This window comes from Ylistrum balloti, unplaced genomic scaffold, assembly GCF_031769215.1.
Source record: "Ylistrum balloti isolate Yb309-2 unplaced genomic scaffold, AGI_CSIRO_Ybal_v1 Utg370054, whole genome shotgun sequence".
NCBI lineage: Eukaryota > Metazoa > Mollusca > Bivalvia > Pectinida > Pectinidae > Ylistrum > Ylistrum balloti.
This window is the reverse complement of record NW_026782105.1, coordinates 287,865-308,204: the sequence shown is the minus strand read 5'-3', so window position 1 is coordinate 308,204 and position 20,340 is coordinate 287,865. Positions and strand designations below refer to the sequence as shown.

Genomic DNA, 20,340 nt, shown 5'->3' with positions numbered 1-20,340 from the left:
TGACAGTAGTATATGATGTTGAAAGCATTGGTTGGATGCTCCATACATCGAAACAGATGTATAAAACACAGTTCAGAATAATAACGGCCAATGTGATAACTACAAAACGCACGAAAGAAAGTTGATATAGTTGATCAAAGAAGAATTCAACATTCATGAATCGATTGATCAAACTACAACTAAACCCTGCATTAAAAGTCACAACCAATCATATCCACTTCACATTGATTGATATGCTAACATACCACTTCCTTTTAGCTCCAGTAAGCATCAAATAGACTGTTTTTATTTAGTTTTTTCAGTTATTTCTAAATTGTTTGGCTATCTAAATCCGTCGAAAGTCAGAATACAGTCATTAACAATTTGATTAGGTTCGTGTCGAATTAATGTAGAAAGTTTCACTTCTCAGCTATTAAAAAGCTTCGTTAAATTTTTATTTGGTATATTTTTCATGCTGTCAGTATAGATGTAATCAGTTACATTTCCACGGTTATGTTTCTGTATAAACTAACCAGAGCGATGTGGGGTTTCCTTCTAACAACATTTCCATCAAAATGACCCCTTTCATAGTATCATTAAATAGAGTCGAAACAACATATTATGTTACATGACTTCAATTGTAATATTGTAGAATATGTTAATAGGCATTGGGATATCGTAGATAATAAAAATCATTGCTTGATTGCTAAAAAGATAATTGTCCAAGCAGTATGGAAAAGACGATTATAAGTTGCATATATGCAGAACTCCAATATAAATATTTTTGAATGACACGTTTTCCTTAAAAAAATCAGATTTATAGTCAGCGTATTTCTGCCGGCATATATTCCGTCGAAAAGAGGTTCAGTTTGAAAAAGTCAATCTGTCACTGTCAAAAATGTCGGAGAGTTTCATATAAGTATGTATGTTTCTGTTGTCAATATACGAACCAACCCATGCTATTTTAGCATGAAGAAATATCCAGTTTATAACGATATTAGAACCAGAAACGTTCATCTATTCTGTTGGGTGAAATAATTCGATTAATACAACTACAGACTAAGTATCAGAACTATCCGGATTGAGGTACAGTAAATAGGAAAACACGTCCGTGATATAGGGCAATAAAATGTCTATGTGTCAGTCCGTCTGTCCGTCCGTTATTCTAGACATGATTTGTGCTACCTCTTATCCATTTAACTTGTTGGTTGCACCACACAATCATAACAAATTCTGAAAATTCATTGAATTTTCGTCCATTCTGTAGCTGAAAAGACATATGGTAATTGAGGTTTAGTAATAAATGGTGAGTTCTATGTCCACCGTAAAGGTAATTTGAGTAGACAATAAACAACAAAACATATAGGATTAGTCATTGTTGTTTATTAAACATCACCTTTTTCTGTTTCGTGTTAGAAAATAGTAACAAAACCATGAACATTATTAAGACTTGTGTTTTTTAAACACAGAGTAGCACACATTCTTATCACAGATAAAATTACCAATATTCTCACTCACATTACTCTATCAAACATGTCCACGCATTTTTGTTATCGCAATAAATATATGGCCCAGTAAATATGTAAGCATGTTTCATACACCCCAAAGCTCAGTACAGTATTCTGCCTTGATAGCAAATGCTTGTTAAAGTTTTGCATGATTTGGTCCATTGACAGGCGTATATGAATGGAAATGACAAAATCTTTTAGAATGTGACCATTATTATTGTGTGCGAGATATACGAATGAGTTTATGAATATCAGGATAACACTTTATGCTGTAAATCACTTAAATTTCACGCGGTATTTATTTTCGCGATAATACGCGATTATTTGTACGAATCTCTTGGTTTTAGCGCCGTTTATACATCCATTGAACAAATCTGCGAGACATATATTCCTTTCATATTCAGACATCTTTAGAACTCTGTACTTTCAAACGATTTCTATAAAAAAAATTATAGAATTATACATCCTCGATGCTATTTATGTTTGAAATGTGGCAAAGTATTTACAGTAACTGAAATTAACATGAAAAATATCTATTTCATTGAACTGCAAAATAAACAATAGGAAAACTGTCAAAGATGTTACAGCTTAAAAACTACTGTATAATTAGTATAATACATAACGAAGTGTAACGTTAAACACTATACGATACATCTGGCCTTTTGAAGTCATGTCATCTTACCCCGAGAACAACTCACTTCACTCTTCAAATATAACATCGTGTGGGGTGTTCACGTTAATTTCTGTTGTCTCTGTACTGGTCTGTACTCCGTTAAATACCATTCAGTATGGACACTTTAAAGGTATAGTCACATGACTTTCATAAGCAACTTGGCCAATATGAAGCTATTGGTTTGGAGTTGTTCTGAGTAAATGTCTCTAATAGCTCATCATTCTCGAATCCAAAGTCATCATTTTCACGAATATGTCTGCAAAGGTGAGTTCCGGAAATTAATTACTCGCGAAGTCTAAGTGATTTACAGTTCTTGACCGTGTCGTATTTCATGGTAAAACGTAAAACATAAACAGGAATGAACAACCAGAAATATCTCATTTCCATTAATATGGTCGCACTAAAGAAATAAACTTTATACAGTTTACAACAATTTCCAACCTATATTTATCACTTGTTATATTTGTTGGCCCACATGGAAGCGCGCGAGGGGTCTTACTGTAGAAGGGAAACCAGAGTACCCGAGAAAAACCCACTTGGTCGGGCAGGTGACCACATACCTGTTCACATCCATTCCGGGAATCGAACCCGGACGGCTAAGTGAAAGTTGAGTGCGTTACCACGGCGCCACCCGACCACCCCGACCATCACAATGCATGAATATCCAAGAATGCAGATTTCTATGCAAAATTAAAGTAATCCTTAGTTTTTAAAAACAACTCGAAAAATATATTTCCTGAAATATTGGAGATTTGTATCAGAATTAGTCCTGGCTTAACCGACAAGATTGTGCAACTGCCATAGTCAGGTAAAAAAGCATCCTTAGTCATTGGAGACAGAACAGAACGATACTGAATGAGATATATACATATATACTATTTCCATCATACATTCACGCGTCGTCGGAATCCAAGCTTTGTTGAGAAGATTACTGAAAGCTTTTATAAAAACTGCACATAACGTATCGATCACACATTTTCACATACCTCAAAAGTATTTTGTTGTCATATACGTACATTAGATTCCTTCATTAAGTTGGGCAATTTTATGACACCATTGATACTATTCTGTTGTGCACGCTGAATTTGTAATTGAGTATTTTCTAAAACATTATTTTGCATTTCAATAATTTTATGAACTTCTTGTTGCTGATGGAAATTTTGTTGTCGATTTTGCTGTGGTTGTCGGTTCTGTTGTTGATTTTGTTGTGGTTGTCGATTTTGCTGTGGTTGTTGGTTCTGTTGTTGATTTTGTTGTGGTTGTTGGTTCAGATGTTGATTTTGTTGTAGTTGTCGATTTTGCTGTGGTTGTTGGTTCTGTTGTTGATTTTGTTGTGGTTGTTGGTTCAGATGTTGATTTTGTTGTAGTTGTTGGTTCAGATGTTGATTTCGTGGTGGTTGTTGATTTTGTTGTAGTTGTTGATTTTGTTGTGGATGTTGATTTTGTAGCTGTTGTTGCTTCTGTTGTTGATTTTGTTGTGGTTGTTGCTTCTGTTGTTGATTTTGTTGTATTAGTTGTTTCTGTAGTATTTGTTGTGATTGTTTGATCTGCTGTTGATTCTGCTGTACACTTTGTTGTAATTTTTGGTTGTTTTGTTGATTTTGTTTCATCAATTCTATATTAGCTTGTACTGGTTGATGTTGGTGTAAATTTTGTTGTACGTGTTGATTCAGCTGTGGATCTAACTGCTTGTTTTTCGTTTGTTGTATTTGTTTTGCGTTTTGTGCCTGTTTTTCCTGATTTTGTATTAATAACTTTTGCTTTTGTTTTTCGCGTTCTTCTATCCTTTGTTTTTGTTGTTGCTTTTGCAATTCTTTCTGTTGTATTCGCTGTATATCTTTCTGTATTTGCGCTATATGTTGCTGGTCGACATTTTGCTCATCAAACTGTTGCTGTAATCTATGTTGGTGTTGTAGCTGGTGACTTCTGTTGTATTGTCCGTTACTCATGATATACACCTCGTCAATATCCACCAAGAGGTACGTGTATAATTTGCGCAGTTCGAGCTTTACACGCGAGTATTTAAGGCTGTTTAAACCGTCCTTTTGCCACCTCTTTTTAGAACCTTGTAGTAAGTGAAATCTGCAAAACAAATCAATACTTTTGCTGCATGATATATCAAAATCATTATATACTTAAAACGATTCCATTTCTTATAGGAATTCCATAAAGCTTTTTTATCACAAAACAAGATGGGCATCCATATACATTTATTGCAGGGCATCACTTCTTTTGTTAAGCTTTATAACAATTATATCCATATACAACTTCGTAACAATTCAAAAGTAACACTTGGATTTCGATTATCTTGTTATTTGGTCATATTTTAAGAACGTTTTGAACGTGTAGAAATATTCTTAAATACCCACCTATTTGGATTTCCGTGTTCTTTTTTATGAGACAGCATTTTATACCGGGACACATCACCTGGGTATCTCGTTATAGACATGTTGTTATGTCTTATTCTGAAAAACGAAGCAGTTCACTTCATAAACATAACAGAAAAAGTGGAGAACTGTACGTCATTTATAAAAGGCTATGAAACTATAGAATCAGTGCGATGAGTACATGTATATGTCTTATTTTGTATTTGTTGTACTAGTTTGTTGTCCAAAGAAAAGCAAATATTGATATTAATTTGACGGTTTAATTGTACAGTATAGTATTGAGCGATTGAGACTTTCTACACCCGACCATTGCTTGCCACGAACGAGGAAAATAAACTGTAGTTTTTGGAAAAATGTTATTCTTTACAACTAATCCACCGCATATTTAGGATAAAAAGCACATGTAGACCTGTTGTCGAGAAAACTACGTAAGCTAGATCCAAAACCAAATTTCAATAAGACAGTCTGCTGTTGGGGGCCAATTCTAAATCTCAAATTATCTATCGTATCAGTTGAATATAAAAAAAACCCTTTATATTGTGTTTTATATTGGACATTAAGACATTCAAGTTTAACAATGATGTCAAAATTAACACCCAATAGAAATTAATCGAAATTGATGTATGATGTCATTTAAATCGCAAAGTTGTCAAAAACGGTTTCGAATTAGACTCTTTCTGCTTCGTGTCAGTTTAATTCATCAATATGCACACTTTTACTCGGTAAAAATCGAAAGGTCTGTCCAACCCTATAAAGTCGATTAAAGATATATCAAAAATGGGCCGTTACGTTACCTACCAACGATGTGTCAATGCTACCTTCCAGTCATGTGTCGATACGATACCTTACCAACCATTTGTCGTTACAATACTTCCAATCATGTGTCGTTACGTTACCTTCTAATTGTGTGCCGTTACGTTACCTACCAACCATGTGTCGTTATATTTTTCTTCAAATCATTTGTCGCTATCTTGCCAACAATATATAACATTAATATTATGTTATATAAGATCCTTACTAGCAATCTTCTGATAAAATACTTGTGTTATAATGTGTGAGTGTACAATGTGTGAATAAAACTCTTGCTCAGAGTTGTCATGTTTATGTCTCATATATCAAAATTATAGACATTAGCCAGACAAGTTAAATTAACAGACGAAAATAACGTTTAGCAATATGCTTTGCTGGTGTCTTGTATTTCAACCATTCAGAATGAGTTTTATAAAACGATTATCACAATTTTTCATTAAAATCAGATAGAACATGAACGAGTTTTGATACCGCTTTCGCCAAAATTTTTATCTACGCATCAGACTTTTGCAAATGATTTAATCGGATATGAATTCACGAGAAATCGATGCAAGAACTTATAGTAATGTCTTTGTGAAATCATGACATTATTTTTCTTTGTGGCGTCACAATATATATTAGACTTTGTATATATTAAATACGTATATGACGCTGACAATCCATTTATGTCAAAAAGGTTTTATAGATATTTTCATTTTACATGTAAGTGACAATACCGTCACACGTTCAACAAATATATCTTTATTGGTTGTTGTTTAAGCTTTGCATAAAAGAAACTTCTGCTTCGGTGATCTGGTGATCTCTAACATCCGTGATCTTTTGTGACCTTCTGGTAGAGGGCTGTTCCTGTTGTTCCAGAAGCATCATTCGTAAGAGACGACTTAATCTGGGATTTGGTCTTTTCTTTTTTCTGAACTACTTCTCCCTAACCTCTCCCGACATTGCCTCCTTGTTTGCCTTTAGTTAGCTGTAGGTTCTGTCCTTTAGCCGAGACATGCCTTAGTTTTAAAATATGGCAATTACAAATTCTTCATTAACGCTCAGCAATGTGGAAGTGTAACGACCCGTTTGTCCATTTTGTAGTTTCAATATAAAGCCAGCTTCTCTTCCTCATTAACATATGGAGGATTACTATATTGTAGACGCTTACGAACAAACGCACTTAACGCCTCGCATAAATGGACATTTACAGGTATTCTCGACCAGTAAACACATACATACCTGTTGAACATATCATCGTCTTCCCCTCCCCATCCGAAGTACTTATTAGAGAAGCCGTTGACCTGCTTGAATTGTTCCTTGGTCATTGCAACTACGCCTCCGAATATATTATTGTAAGGCAATCTGTGAAAAAAGATGGCGTTTACCATATAAAAGAATGGATCGGAATCACCTAAACGTATGAGTCGATACATATAATCAATACAATTATTATATATGAGCCACAAAAGCATTTACAATTATGGGAAACAAGCAAGGAGTACATGATATGAGTCACATAACCAAGTACAATTATAGGACTCGTGATGATGAATCACATAATACAATCCAGTGAAACAATCATATAGACACGTTGATTAGGGTTACAGATGTACCTAATCATGTACAATCGCGGTATATATGGATACGAGTCACATTCTCATAATTCATTTACTGTGTATAGTCTTCATCCATATACATTGCCCATACATCCGTATTAAATACCAAACAGACATGTGATAGAGATAAAGTATAAATGCCAAACTAAAAACAAGAGTCATGCTTTTCTTTCATTCTTATTTTTTCATTCCTCACAAATAACAACAAATATGTTCCTTCCAAGAACGACTTTCAAGTTTATAGTATGACACTATGACCGGTGGATAGTTCTAAGACATGATTAACGCAGTGAACATAACATTGAAGATGAAAATATGATTTGCCAACTCTAGTCGTAATGCTAGTGCGGTGACCACTGGTCCAATTGTCGTTCTTTTCTTTTCATTTGTGAAGATTAAGTGACAAAAATCAACTTTTTCGTATAAATGGTATAAAACTTACCTGTAATGCATTGTGTCGATTGCAACTGACATATGACGTGGATTTTCTGGACAGCTGTACATATTATGACCCATCTCGGGAATAAGATCAACGTCATGAAAGATAAAACACTGGTAATCATACAGTTTCAAGGCCTCCGTAAACCCTATGTTTAGTAACATTGCCCTATTAAAGGTTACCTCCGGCATCTAAAATATAAAAATAACAATAATGTAGAGATTGTAATGTTACCATCAATTAGTGATTGATTGAAGACGGATTTACACACCCGTATTGAAAATCTAAACAGATATACTGTATACTCATACACAACAGCTGAACTCCGCACATCTTTGAGAAGCTGTATGCTTAGTCGTGTAAGGTACTTTTCTCTTTGTTATAACTAAAGAATGCAGGGAAAATATTTATATATTATATATTCTCTTCCAACGCCATCACGTTTTACATGGTTATAGACAAATTGGTTTGTTGACAAATTTTCCATCTCCGTGAATCCTCCCGCTGCCAGGCAGCATCTCACCGACAAATGTCAGTGTAACCGTGCTTCTAGTATCTATTTGATGAAAATGAAGAATAATATGGCTCTATTTATTGTCATGAAAGCAATTTCTAACCATGATTAAAACAAGCAAGAAAACACAAAAGACAGATGCAGATATCTACCAAAAGCTTACTTACCAGGTCGACAATGAATATAGCATAGTCGAGTTGTTGTTTTTGTAGGAATGGGTGAAGGTTGTTGAGAAAGATTTTCAGGTGTATCTCACGGTCACGAAAAGGCAATATTATGGCCACCCTGTGACGAGCAGTACAATGAGTAGGTCGGTATCGGCCTCCCATCTGAATGTCGTGGAACTTGTCCTCTAACGACTCCCAGCTGTATACAGCTGTTGTCACAGGTACCTTTCCCACTGAAAAACATAATCCCATGTTTTTGCAAACATTTCCCGTCGTGCATTTGTGAGTTGGCACATTTGCATATCAAAACAGTTCTATAAAGCCACCATAAACTAGTAAAATGAAGTGCAGACCGCAGTAGTCATTATAAATAGCATCAGTTGTACTCAAAATATTGGCAAATCAAACACGAGGCAAAGAGTCAGAATTCTTATAGCCGGAAAAATATATTATTAAGTTCGATTTAGCTCAACAGACATATACTGTAAACGTACTCAATTTGATACAATCATATTTCTGTGCATTATCATTTTTTGCAATGTATGAGGTATGTATACACTTAAATTTGTATGTACATTGAGAAATATTATGAATATGTATTGTCAGAATTAAAATTGGTCTTTATTATGCAAAAATTTGATTTTACTGTCATGCACGTCCTATTGAGTTCATATCCCAACACAAATTATCACATTTGCTTTAACTATGTACTTTAGAGTTAATCCCCCTTTATCGACTTCTCCAAACTCTTCACTTAATAATTGTAATTGATGAATTTGTTTAAATATTTTAAACAAAGATCTTTTGTATATGATCACAGATCAGTAGGAAATGAAAGCTGTTATCGCATCATTAATGATATCCTTACCACACATCTTCTCTATCATTTATGTTTTAGATGTATGATAAACTGGTTATTATACTTGTCACTTCTTTCTTTCGCCTATAAATTGAATAAGCAAGTTTGATATGAATTACTGATCTAACAAAATTGAAAGTTTGGGAAAGCAGTGAACTCACGTCATTGCTTAATACTTACCAATGGTAGGAGGAATCAGGGGACATAATGGTAACTTCACTTCCGGTTGTGAGTTTGCCCAAATCCAGCTGATATGTCTGCCTCTGGAAGAATTGTCACGTAATCTCTGTACCGAACATAATCCAAGTAAAGACCCCATCATAGCACATTTTGTTGGGTTAAAGGTCACCAGTTCAACAGTCACCAAGACGAGAAGAACAAAGAGAAGGTTACGAATGTTGATAACATTTCTTGCCTGTGTTATGATGTACGATAAATTGGTACATTGCATGGCGGGAACAGTTCTAGTTTAGAACCAGTATGTCACAGTTAACTAAGTTATCTGTATCTCTGCTTTTAGTTTCATTACATGGTGAAATATCCTCGACATATAAATTGATCGTGTTTTCAAATGAGAAAACACTTTTAGAAAGATCCAGAGTATAAATCCCACGCTCTTAGCCTGTAATTGATATCAATGGATAACTATGTAATATCAGTCCACTAGTATCTTTTGAATTAAAACAATGTCAAGTAGTTCTTGTTACAGTAATGCTGATCGGTGTTGGCAGCATTCCGGTGTCCAGACGACCATTATAATGCACGTGGTCCGTACTATCCGGGGCCGCTCCTCACCTGTCCACATCCCACCACGTGGGTGACCCTATCACTGTCTTACCTGTCCGCCAATCTGCAATAAAGACATAGATTTAATATATCGCTACGATTATATTCACTCCTGTCGCCATTTTATCGCGAAAAGCAAACACTGTAGTGAAAGAGAGTTATGTGGTTGCTAACTTGGATTTTGTTACATTGATTCTTATCGAAAGTGTGGTATATTGTAAGACTAGGTAGATTACACCTGGTACGGTCGTTCTTGTGTGTGGTATATTTACCTCGGTAGAGAATTACACTCATTAATAGATGGATCTGGAACTCGAAACTTCTCTGAAGATGGCGGATCGACTAGTTTGTTTAACCATCCAGTGTGTTTATGTATTTAACAGGTGATTTCAATCACAAAATATTTCTACTCTACCTGTAAATATATTCATTTAGCTCTTAACAATATTTTTTTCAACACTCAAAGTCTTATTTATGGACTTGACGCTATTAATTATGAGGCTGCTGCACCTCCCCGTCTGGATTTTAACTTTTCTTCCGATCACTGTTGATTTTCCTCAGTCGCCACCTAGGCTTCAAAATTTAGGCTCTTACCATCACTGATAAGTCCTAGAAGGACGAATCAACTGTATGATGCAGATAACCTCATTGTTTGGCTCTGCTGTATCTAACTAAGTCATTAGAAGATGCTATTCACTAGCGTGTCTTTTGTACAATCTTAGAATGGGAACGAAATGTACCGACACATTTTCCCGGGTCTGACACGAAACATCTTTTGTTCTACGATGACATTCAGTGTATATGTTAAGTGGCTATCGTACACACCATGCTGAGATTTTACTTCAGAATTGACACTAATATCCCTCAAACATCACCTTAAGATGGTTTTCGCTCCTTATAAAGGACCAACGTCTAGCAGGCCAAAGAGATTATAAGGACATGTTGTATAATCACTCTCCATTAAGTTTGTAACACTGTCTTTGTTTAATGTTATATGCATGTGATGCAACTTGTGTAATATATTGTGTCTGGATAAAGAAGTTGATTGCCTTTGACAATTTGGCTTGTTTGTACTGTCATTTTCATTTCATTGATCGAATAACATGCAATTTCATTTATAGTAAATTCCTCAAGAACGACCAATATATGGAACAGCATTAAACAGTATTACAATAGACAACTAATTCTTGGTTGATACATGTAACGGATTTCATTCTTTTTCCTTTAATTGTGGTTCGTTCTTAAAACAAGAAAAAAATGCCTACAAACAGTCACTAAGTCATATTTATTTGTGTACACAGTTCAGTGTGTCCAAATATAGAAATCTCTTCCATCAAGACGACAATTATTGAGCGACATTAAGAAGAGAATAGTTTAGCAATCAAGTTAAGTGATTGAGTGAGTGAGTAAATGAGTGACATTGCATAAAGTTGCATATGAGGCGGTGACTACACAGAACAATGGCTGGCGTGTTTACAACGATGAGTCTGGCTGTCACTACCGAGGTCTTTATTGACTAGTGTGATTTATAGGTTGACATCAACTCAGTGTGTTTGGTGTTGATGGTCTAGAGGTTGATAAAAACCAACTGACCGGCTTATAGGCATGTCAATAAATTTCTGAATAATGAAATTCAATTTAATCATAAAGTGAACGAGAAATTATAACAATGATATATGATCGCACTTCCTCATTAATTTCTTAAGAGTTTTATGGATCAACGTAAGAATGTTAAGCCAATAAAACTAACAGAGACGTGTCCATGTTTCACCCTAACCAGGTTTAACGCGATGACGACTCCACAAAAATATATAATTTAATATAAATTGTATACCTATTTATCGTCACATGATCTCATGACCATTAGGGATTGCCAATATTTTGTACAACACATGCTCTTGTACTGGAATATAAGGAAGGGAACCATAAATTTACGGAGCGGCCCACGAAATATCGCCAGGAAAACCGTCATAGTTTCATAATATTAAAACAGAACATACTGTTTCGTTCTCCTTTAGTCCTAGAATTTTTTTTCAAGAACAATAAAGAAATTTCCTCTTTTAATATTCATAATCTTATTATTCTTTAGACTTGTCAATTATACATTGATATATATATGTTTTTGTACTATGTACAGCTACAGTATATATTTACATCTGATATGAGGGTTCAGTCGCTGTAGAGGTGGTCTCATATTACATGTTACCTGACTTAACGTTGAACTTTTAAATTATCGTTGGTCTTAACATCTACTGATCAAGAAAGTTATACATATAAAATATTTGATATACAATCAAGGTTAAAAAATATTTACAGATTACTAATGTCAATCCCTCTCCTTGTATAACAAGCGGTGATATGACGGGAATGGTACACATATAAAGTTAAATTTATTTACACATTAAAGGAAGAAACGTGCAGAGATGGAGGGAGATGGGGTGGAGACATCTTAACTACAAAGTCGTGGTATGAAATGGCACATGTTGTATACAGCATTGATCCCGATCAAAGACATCATTCATTGTAAACTGACCTTGAGCAGCCGCTTACATTTGGATATGATATCGGAAAACGAAATTAAAAATAAACAAGTCTGATATTTTTATATGATGATTCACTGAGTATATGTTTTGAAAACTAAATCCAAATTGTACAATCTTCAATTATTTATGAATCAATGTAATATTTTTCTCTTAAAACCGCTTAATTCTGATGTCATTAAACCACGCGGAGGACGGGCGTTCCTTAATGTATGACCATTACGTTGATCAAGTGAATTTGATACCAGGTGGAATCCATATTACTTGACAGGTAACATATAATTTATCGCATAGTCTATCACCACTGCAAGCAATTACTATATACAACATCCTAAAACATCTCGTGTATTCCCTGTCGCTATGCATTAGTATCACATAAATCAATCATGATAGGGACATGCTTTCTGATATCAAAATCCAAATTTCAAATTCGAACTGCGAACTGCATACCACGTTTTAATTCATTCAAATACTTCAGAATGCACAGCCTTTGTTCTAAAATCCTCAGATATATGGAAATTACGAAATTTATTGAATTATTGAGATAGAGCACCTCTGTAGCGTGCCTATTTGTTACAACAGCTACATTTGTTACCATAGCAGTTGTAAGAAATTGGACGTATTTTGTCAATGGATATCGCAACATATATTTTATAGACTTTCTATTCTATTTTATTTTTTAATACAGAAAATGTTGTTAATAATCATTCTAACGTCACAGGTAAAAATATTGATTAAAATCGATTTTTCATTAATTAATATTGATTTTTTTATTGTTCGATATATTACGTTCAGTATTTATATGACCCTGACTTTATCAGGACTTTTCACCTCATCACAAACAAATTACTTCAACTTCAAATTTACAGATGACATTTACAGATAAATATTATTGTTCATCGTATATATAATGATAATTATTTTGTCTGTAATTTCTTTTCGAAAACAATATGAAGACATTAATTCCTCTTTACATACACGATTAATTTCTGATAAAAAATGAGACACGTGCCACATTAACTCGGCGTTCTGTTGAGGAGTGTTTCCTTCTTTTCTTTTTTTGTGTATAATTCATTAACAAATTTTACAACAGCATATCAAAAATATCTAATGATATTCTGAAATCTCGTAAACTTCTGATTTTATAGGCGTTTATTTCTTTACGAGGCATTTTTACACTCATCAAGATTCTGGATATATTGTAAAAAAATGCATATGTATTTTTTGCCTTGTGTGCATTAATTTGGCCATCGTTGTCATGTAGACACCGACTAAGTAGTAAAAGTAATATACATGTCGCCATTAATTGCTTGTATTAGATGTGTGTGTGTATATAGTGGAACACGTCCTCTTCATATTCCATCAAAAACTAATTACGTTTTTATATATATAAAACGTGCACCGCATTATTTACACACGTACAAGTCCTGTTACAGGACTTCATCATATATTTTTACCTGGTATATAATAAATCAAAATATTCTACAAGGTAGACATGACTTTCAGCATAGATACGGTTTATTACAATGTCTGTTTGTTACTTAATTTCGTGAATAATTTGTCACAGCTGAATACTAATCTACCACGTGAAAGATATCATAAAACATTGGTCATAATTGTCGGCCTGAGAAGGCCTACATAGATATCAGTGAGTAGTCCATGAATGAGAGAATAGTGAACACGCGAAGCCCCATAATTCACAATAAAAACGTATAATAAGGTGTCAGAAATGTTTATAGTTTAGCCCCGACTGGTACTCTATGTGGTAAACACTTACTAGATGTTATAGTAATAAAGATAGGCCGACTGTTAGTACTGGAGACATGTATACGTAGGTTTGGTGTCAAATAATATTCAATATGTATATGTATTTATAGTCTACAAATATTTCCTGTCATGTACGCAATATTTAGTGGGAAATCATGATATATCTATCACGAAAGAGCAAGGACATTCATGGAATGTTACGATTGCATGTCTAAGTCAATTTTAATGAGTTACTTCACGTGGATGTCTACAGAGCTATTTTTCTTAAGATTGATGTATTTCATTAACGTTATTTGTGCAACAAATTAACAGTCCCCTGTTAATGCAGTAGATCTACAATCCCACAGAAAAAAATGGCTAGACTTAGCAATATTCTGATAATAGCAAGTACGAATTGACTTGTTACCATTGTAACCAGGTCGACAACTTGATGTAATGAAATTCCTCTTTACGGTCCTTCAAAAATATTGGTAATGAGAAGGCATATTTATAGATTGTATGATTTCTTTGTTAATAATTGAATAAGAATTTGCTTAAACTAAACTAATTACACATATATAACATGATCAATTGGACATTTTTCTGAAATAAATAAAGACGGAAATGCTTTCTGATCTGCTTCCTCGAAAAATAAAATCGCTGTATGCGTTATGATGTACCTTACCTGTCTGAATTAACTCCGTTAAGAAACACCACAGTTCTGTCGGTCACGCTTGAGTTATGTCCGTTAAAACATTAATTTCAAATGAGCAACGTGTTACGGTAGCTTGATTCAATGAATTACCCGAAATTGCTGCCACTAAATTGTAAAGACTAGTTTGTCTTCAGCCTATTGCGACAACGAATTCCATGACAAATTTTCATTTTCCACACATGCATACATTGTCTCTATATCATTCATGATAGATGTGTACGGTGACACGGTCGGGCCAACGAGAATCATGATCATTTTGTAAAAAGGATATGATCAAGTTAAAAAATTGGTTATAATTTGACCATTATAAATCACTCTGATTTCGTAATAAACAACCAGTAATTCAAAAAAGAAAGAAAGAAAAAAATTGATTGATTAAATTCTGAACTTGTAAATTTTGACAGAAAACAAGACATTTCACCGAGTTCACCTTGTGATATGGTCCATATAGCTCACCGTAGTTGGAAAGGGACGTTCACGACGTTCTGTCACCGTTTAAACGGGAGAAAAGCATGTATATATAAAGTAGGTATTATAATCTGACGCGAGACGCACGAGACCCTGTCAATCAAATCGCACAAGATGGCTAATGGCTGTACATGTATGTATACGACACACATTAACCTTTCTATTCGCCGTTAACGTCGTTTTACAAATAAAAAACATTTAGGGGTTCGGTGAAGGATTCATTTCCTTCTTTATTGTTTTTTTTGTCGGATGGACTATTCATGAAATAAGATATGCCGAATTTTGCAGAATAAAACTGCTTTGTCAAAATAAAAAAGACGTTATATATCACAAGATATGCGTTCTTTAAACTGTGTTTTTAAAGATTACGTGATAACATAGGATTTGGGATTTTTCTGGTTTAAAATGTTATTTTCTTCAAAAAATTAATTTTTCTTTTTTTTTTCTTTCATATATTGTCACTTTTCTGAGAGTTGCTCCTGCTTAGGTCGTGTATTCGATGAAAAATGTTTCAAATAATGATTGAGACATATAACATGCCATGTGACCTACACGTGTATTTTCGACAGAAGAGGACTACACAGAATCTGATATATCTACAAATGTTAGATTATCAGGCGTAAGACAGGTGTTTATTTTATCAAGCATCTCGTTTTATTATATGAAATTAAACGGGAAGATAGTAACAAATTCACCACATACCGATTATCTTTCAAATTATCTATCAATTATCAAAGAATTAGACATATAAGCACATCCCTTATGATATGATTATTAACCTGCGATTTGTTCTACGACCTAGGAATGTCTGGCCCCATTGATTTTGTGAATTTTAATTAAGACAGATATCCATAACAAAGTCCCCTATCCCTGACTTATGAATTACTGGAGACAATATCAATGCTGCTCCTGTAACGGCGACACTCTATTCAGAGTTGATGGATGACATGCAGCCCGGGGGCAAATGTGACGTCATGTCGCCGGATACGATGTATATGATATAAAACTACACAAAGGTGTACTGTGTTTAGCGTAATTTGTTTCAATTCACGGCATTCTGTGAGAGTAATCAAGGGAGGTAATTTATATATTATGAATTAATATACATGTCCACTATGTGGCACATCAAATCTCTTCACGTGTGCTTCGACAATCGCCATATCCTCTTACATGGGACTATAACTAACTTCTCTTGGGATAACTAAGAATGAACATTATCGACATTTGGGGGTGTTGAACATTTTAATTGGTGTGATCCGTAATGAGACACCCAAGAAGGATAATTATAATGGGTATCAGTGCCACCATTTCTGATCTAATGCGCGATGACCTGAGATAAGAGTGGGGCAGGGTGGGGTCAGAACAGTGTTATTAATGATGATTACAGTTTGATATTACAGTTTGATATAGAATGAAAACTGATGATTACAAGGTACTTTAAAACGAAGCAATATTTTTGATTGTCTTGTTAATATATGACCCGATACAGAATAAAATAGTTAAGTCGACCCCATCTCTATCTAACCCTTCTGCTCTCACTATCTACTTTCACTCTTCCCGTCCGTTTTCGTCAGCCGAGAGACCGTAAGTTCATTAAATAAACGAATAAATAAACAAATGATATGAACGAATAGAGAATTTCATCATTTCTAGAAGATATTATCATAACATTTGTGTACCATGCCTGGTTTATCATTAAACCTATATAGAGTAATCATAATAAAATCATCACACAAACATGACACATCATCAGCAAAGTCATACTTTCATGTTTTCACATTGGTAACATTATTTGAAGTTATGAATTTCTATTACTTACTTGGAACAGAAGAGAATTAATGTTTTGCCGAATAGGACCAAACTCATCTATGTCTTGTGAATGTTTGACTTCTCGAGACGGTGTTTACAGTAAGTCCACGCGACAACAGGTGAAGACAGGTGCACATCTATTGGTACAATACAGATCGTGATTGATGGGTGCCTGGTCCTTAAGTTATAGTCTGTGTTGTTTATAGGAACACTAAGTAAGGCCACATATGCACTTGTATGCACCACACTGATCGCCTTCCGAGCGAAGGGCCAAGTCCAATACCTGATTGTATTTACACGTATCAATGCATCATCATCTAGATGTTTTTACGCTACACTTTTCACGATCTCGACTTGCGGGACTTATGTGTGTTTGTTTGACGTGAGCAGTGGTAATTATCCCCTAATTTTAAACTATTAAGATAAGACTGTATTAAGTTCATACAACTTCGAAACAATAGGGTTTCACGTAAACTAAGACAATAGATCTGTGTCTACGCTATGCGCAGAGTCATAAAACAAATCACATTGTCTAAAATGTACTTACCTTATCGCTGGTCCGAATAAATTTCAAAACAAAAACATTCGTCTTCCGGCATCGTATATGAACAACGTCCGCCGCCATCTTGGGAACGTTTTCAGGCTTGGCTACTGAAGCTGTAGTGTTGGGTTACATATGCGTAGCAACCGTCTGTAGATCTATGGGAAAACCCGTGGAGATGTCTGGAGGGGGTACGTAGTGGGAGCGTGTGTGTAGTGGGAGGAGGATTAGATGTATGGAGAGAGAGATGATGTGAACATGCTCATAAATACAAGACTTTAGATATATTCTATACTAAGAAAAAAGGACGAGGAATGCATTTTATTTTGAACTACAAAACTATTTATTTCAAACTATAAAGTTATTTAAATGCATAAAGCGTCAGTATAAAATGCTAAACTATGTCTATGTATAGATTAAAACTATAACAAAACCTGAATTGATGGTGTAGAGATTGTAGTGTAATATCACTTTAATGTCATTAAATCATGACTCATTTAGATAAATAACTCGTTCAGTAATTTATGTAGATTGTATCCTATTGTCCAGTACAACATTGACCTGCTTGGTCCATTGTTCGAGTCATTATTCCTACCTGTTGGCATTTCATCTGGATCCTCACATTATGTTTACAGAAGGAACTCGCACAGGTTCAAACTGACCAAATTCGAAGGTAACAAAAACAAACAACAAAACAAACGAAAACAAATTCAGTATCCGCATATCAAGATGGGAAATGCTGACAATACGAGTTTTAAAAACTTATGACCCCTTCCCCATGATAACAATATCATCCGGTTATCGTATGTGATGAAGTAGAAAACGTTTAGTCCAAGCTTTGAAACGTGTACGAGCATTCAAGGGTATAACAGGGCATGCAACCTGTCAACCCGGTTATCAAAAATATATCAGGACGAACACCTTATTAACAAATAACTAACATAATGCCTGTCGGATAGGACTTAAAATGATGGCCCGTACCTAGTCGGAGTTCGGCTAGGGCTATCAAGGCAGACGTCTTCAAAGTTATAGAGAAATAACAGATTTAACTGTATCTACGTCTCGTCTCTACCTCATCTCTATATCCCATTCCCTACTAATTCTTTATACTACATTCTCTCTACTCATTTGCCTATCTTTTCTCGTCCGCTGAAAGACCAAAGAGCCGTAATAGTGAGCGTAAAACCCATCAAATGAATATTTATTGATGTCAAAAATAGAATCATCTATATGTATATATGAATATAGGAACATGTCGCTTTTATTTTCACCTCCGGGTATATGAAGAACCTGGAAATAGATGTTGAAGAGATATCTAGAAAGATACATTGTTGGCCGGATGAAATTTACAAAACATGTCTTTACGTTACATTAAATGAATCATGCGTTTTGAAGGAAAACAACACACCAAATCAATAAATAAATCACAATACAAGTCCTACCTTGTTCAATTTGTATTGTTTCTGCTACTTTTTTCCCGCTATTTTATCAGAAGATAATCAAATCTACGCCAGGTCATCACTTTTCTTGTGTTTTACTGGTGAAGCGTTTAAACGATCAAGATCGAGAAACCTCATATAGCATGTTTAAGGTGTTTCATAGTACCATTTGTTGTGACTAGTGTTTAGTGCACATGTACTTATTACAGGGAATGTGACAGACTGTAGCAAGTTTGCTGTGTTTTTACTTTTATGATATCTTATTTAAGGACGTAAACTTTATAGTAATGATCATCTTCACCCCACTTCGGCGTCCTCAGGTGAGTGCACTCTAATAAAATACAGGTTTCACTTCGGCCGGTCAATTCTGAAACGATGACCGGTGTGATTGGTTTGGTTACAGGTTTAGAGACACGAGAGGGGGTGTCTTGTGTTATCTTTGTCACTGGTACGACTCAGGCCACTGGTACGACTCGGTCAGAGTCAGGCCTGCCCTCTGGAACGGAGTGTCAAGTTCAAGTTCAAGTTCTTTATCATCTTTGAGTTTTCAGCGAGTACATAGATTTCGCATTTGCATAGTTCTACAGCGTTACATTGTTGATTTACATACACTGTCACATAGCACAACTCGAGGAGGTTTGGCAAGTTTCATATCTCAGGCTACCCATATTACATTCCAAGCAAGACATAAACTCAAACGAATACCGCTTCCTTGGATACGATGACTGTAAGATATTGATATCATAGGGACGTCTGCGAAGTATTTGGATTTTTTGTTTTTTTTTTTTTATTTTTTTTTGGTGTTTTTTTTTTTTTTTTTTATCTCAACCTGAAACATGTTTAACTATTCACCTTTAAGTTTATTTCCGTGCTCTGCTGGGATAATCATGACTTATTTCGCGAAAAGAATATTTGGGGATCAATTATAATACCAGGTACTACTTCAATCTGTTTTCAATTAGGTAATCGTGTGACTTGTGACGGACTAGGCGTTAAAATCAAAACAACGATTGAGCGAACGAGCGTGACTGACCTGGTTTCCACTTCCACCCGACATAACCATGAAACAGTTAGATAAAACTTGAACCTTTTCCTCATTTGATTCTGACGTTATCATGATCAGTCGCTTTGTACGTTAAGAGACTAATTGTTTTGTCACCAAGTGCGTAAATTACAACGGTTCTGATGTGCTGGAATTCGGTGGCGTCACGTGATTTTTAATGTAAATATTTACAAAATGGCATTTCTTGTGATATGGAGTGAAATTCGCGTATGACCCAGTACCCTGTATTTGGAACAGACCACAAGCCATACGTGAACTTAGATAAGGGTTACAAAACACAAGGATACATTTGACGTATG

General features: G+C 34.8%; 1 protein-coding gene across 1 annotated transcript; it reads right to left on the bottom strand.

Annotated features, from left to right (window-relative positions):
* Positions 1–1,346: 1,346 nt before the first annotated feature.
* LOC132549334 (putative uncharacterized protein DDB_G0290989) lies at positions 1,347–17,622 on the bottom strand. The gene is made up of 7 exons (XM_060213259.1): positions 17,546–17,622; positions 9,115–9,784; positions 8,076–8,308; positions 7,398–7,585; positions 6,579–6,701; positions 4,530–4,625; positions 1,347–4,242 (listed from the first exon to the last, which is right to left on the bottom strand). Exons 2-7 carry the CDS (start codon positions 9,383–9,385, stop codon positions 3,165–3,167), a joined length of 1,989 nt encoding a protein of 662 aa, XP_060069242.1. The 5' UTR covers positions 9,386–9,784; positions 17,546–17,622; the 3' UTR covers positions 1,347–3,164.
* Positions 17,623–20,340: the final 2,718 nt, after the last annotated feature.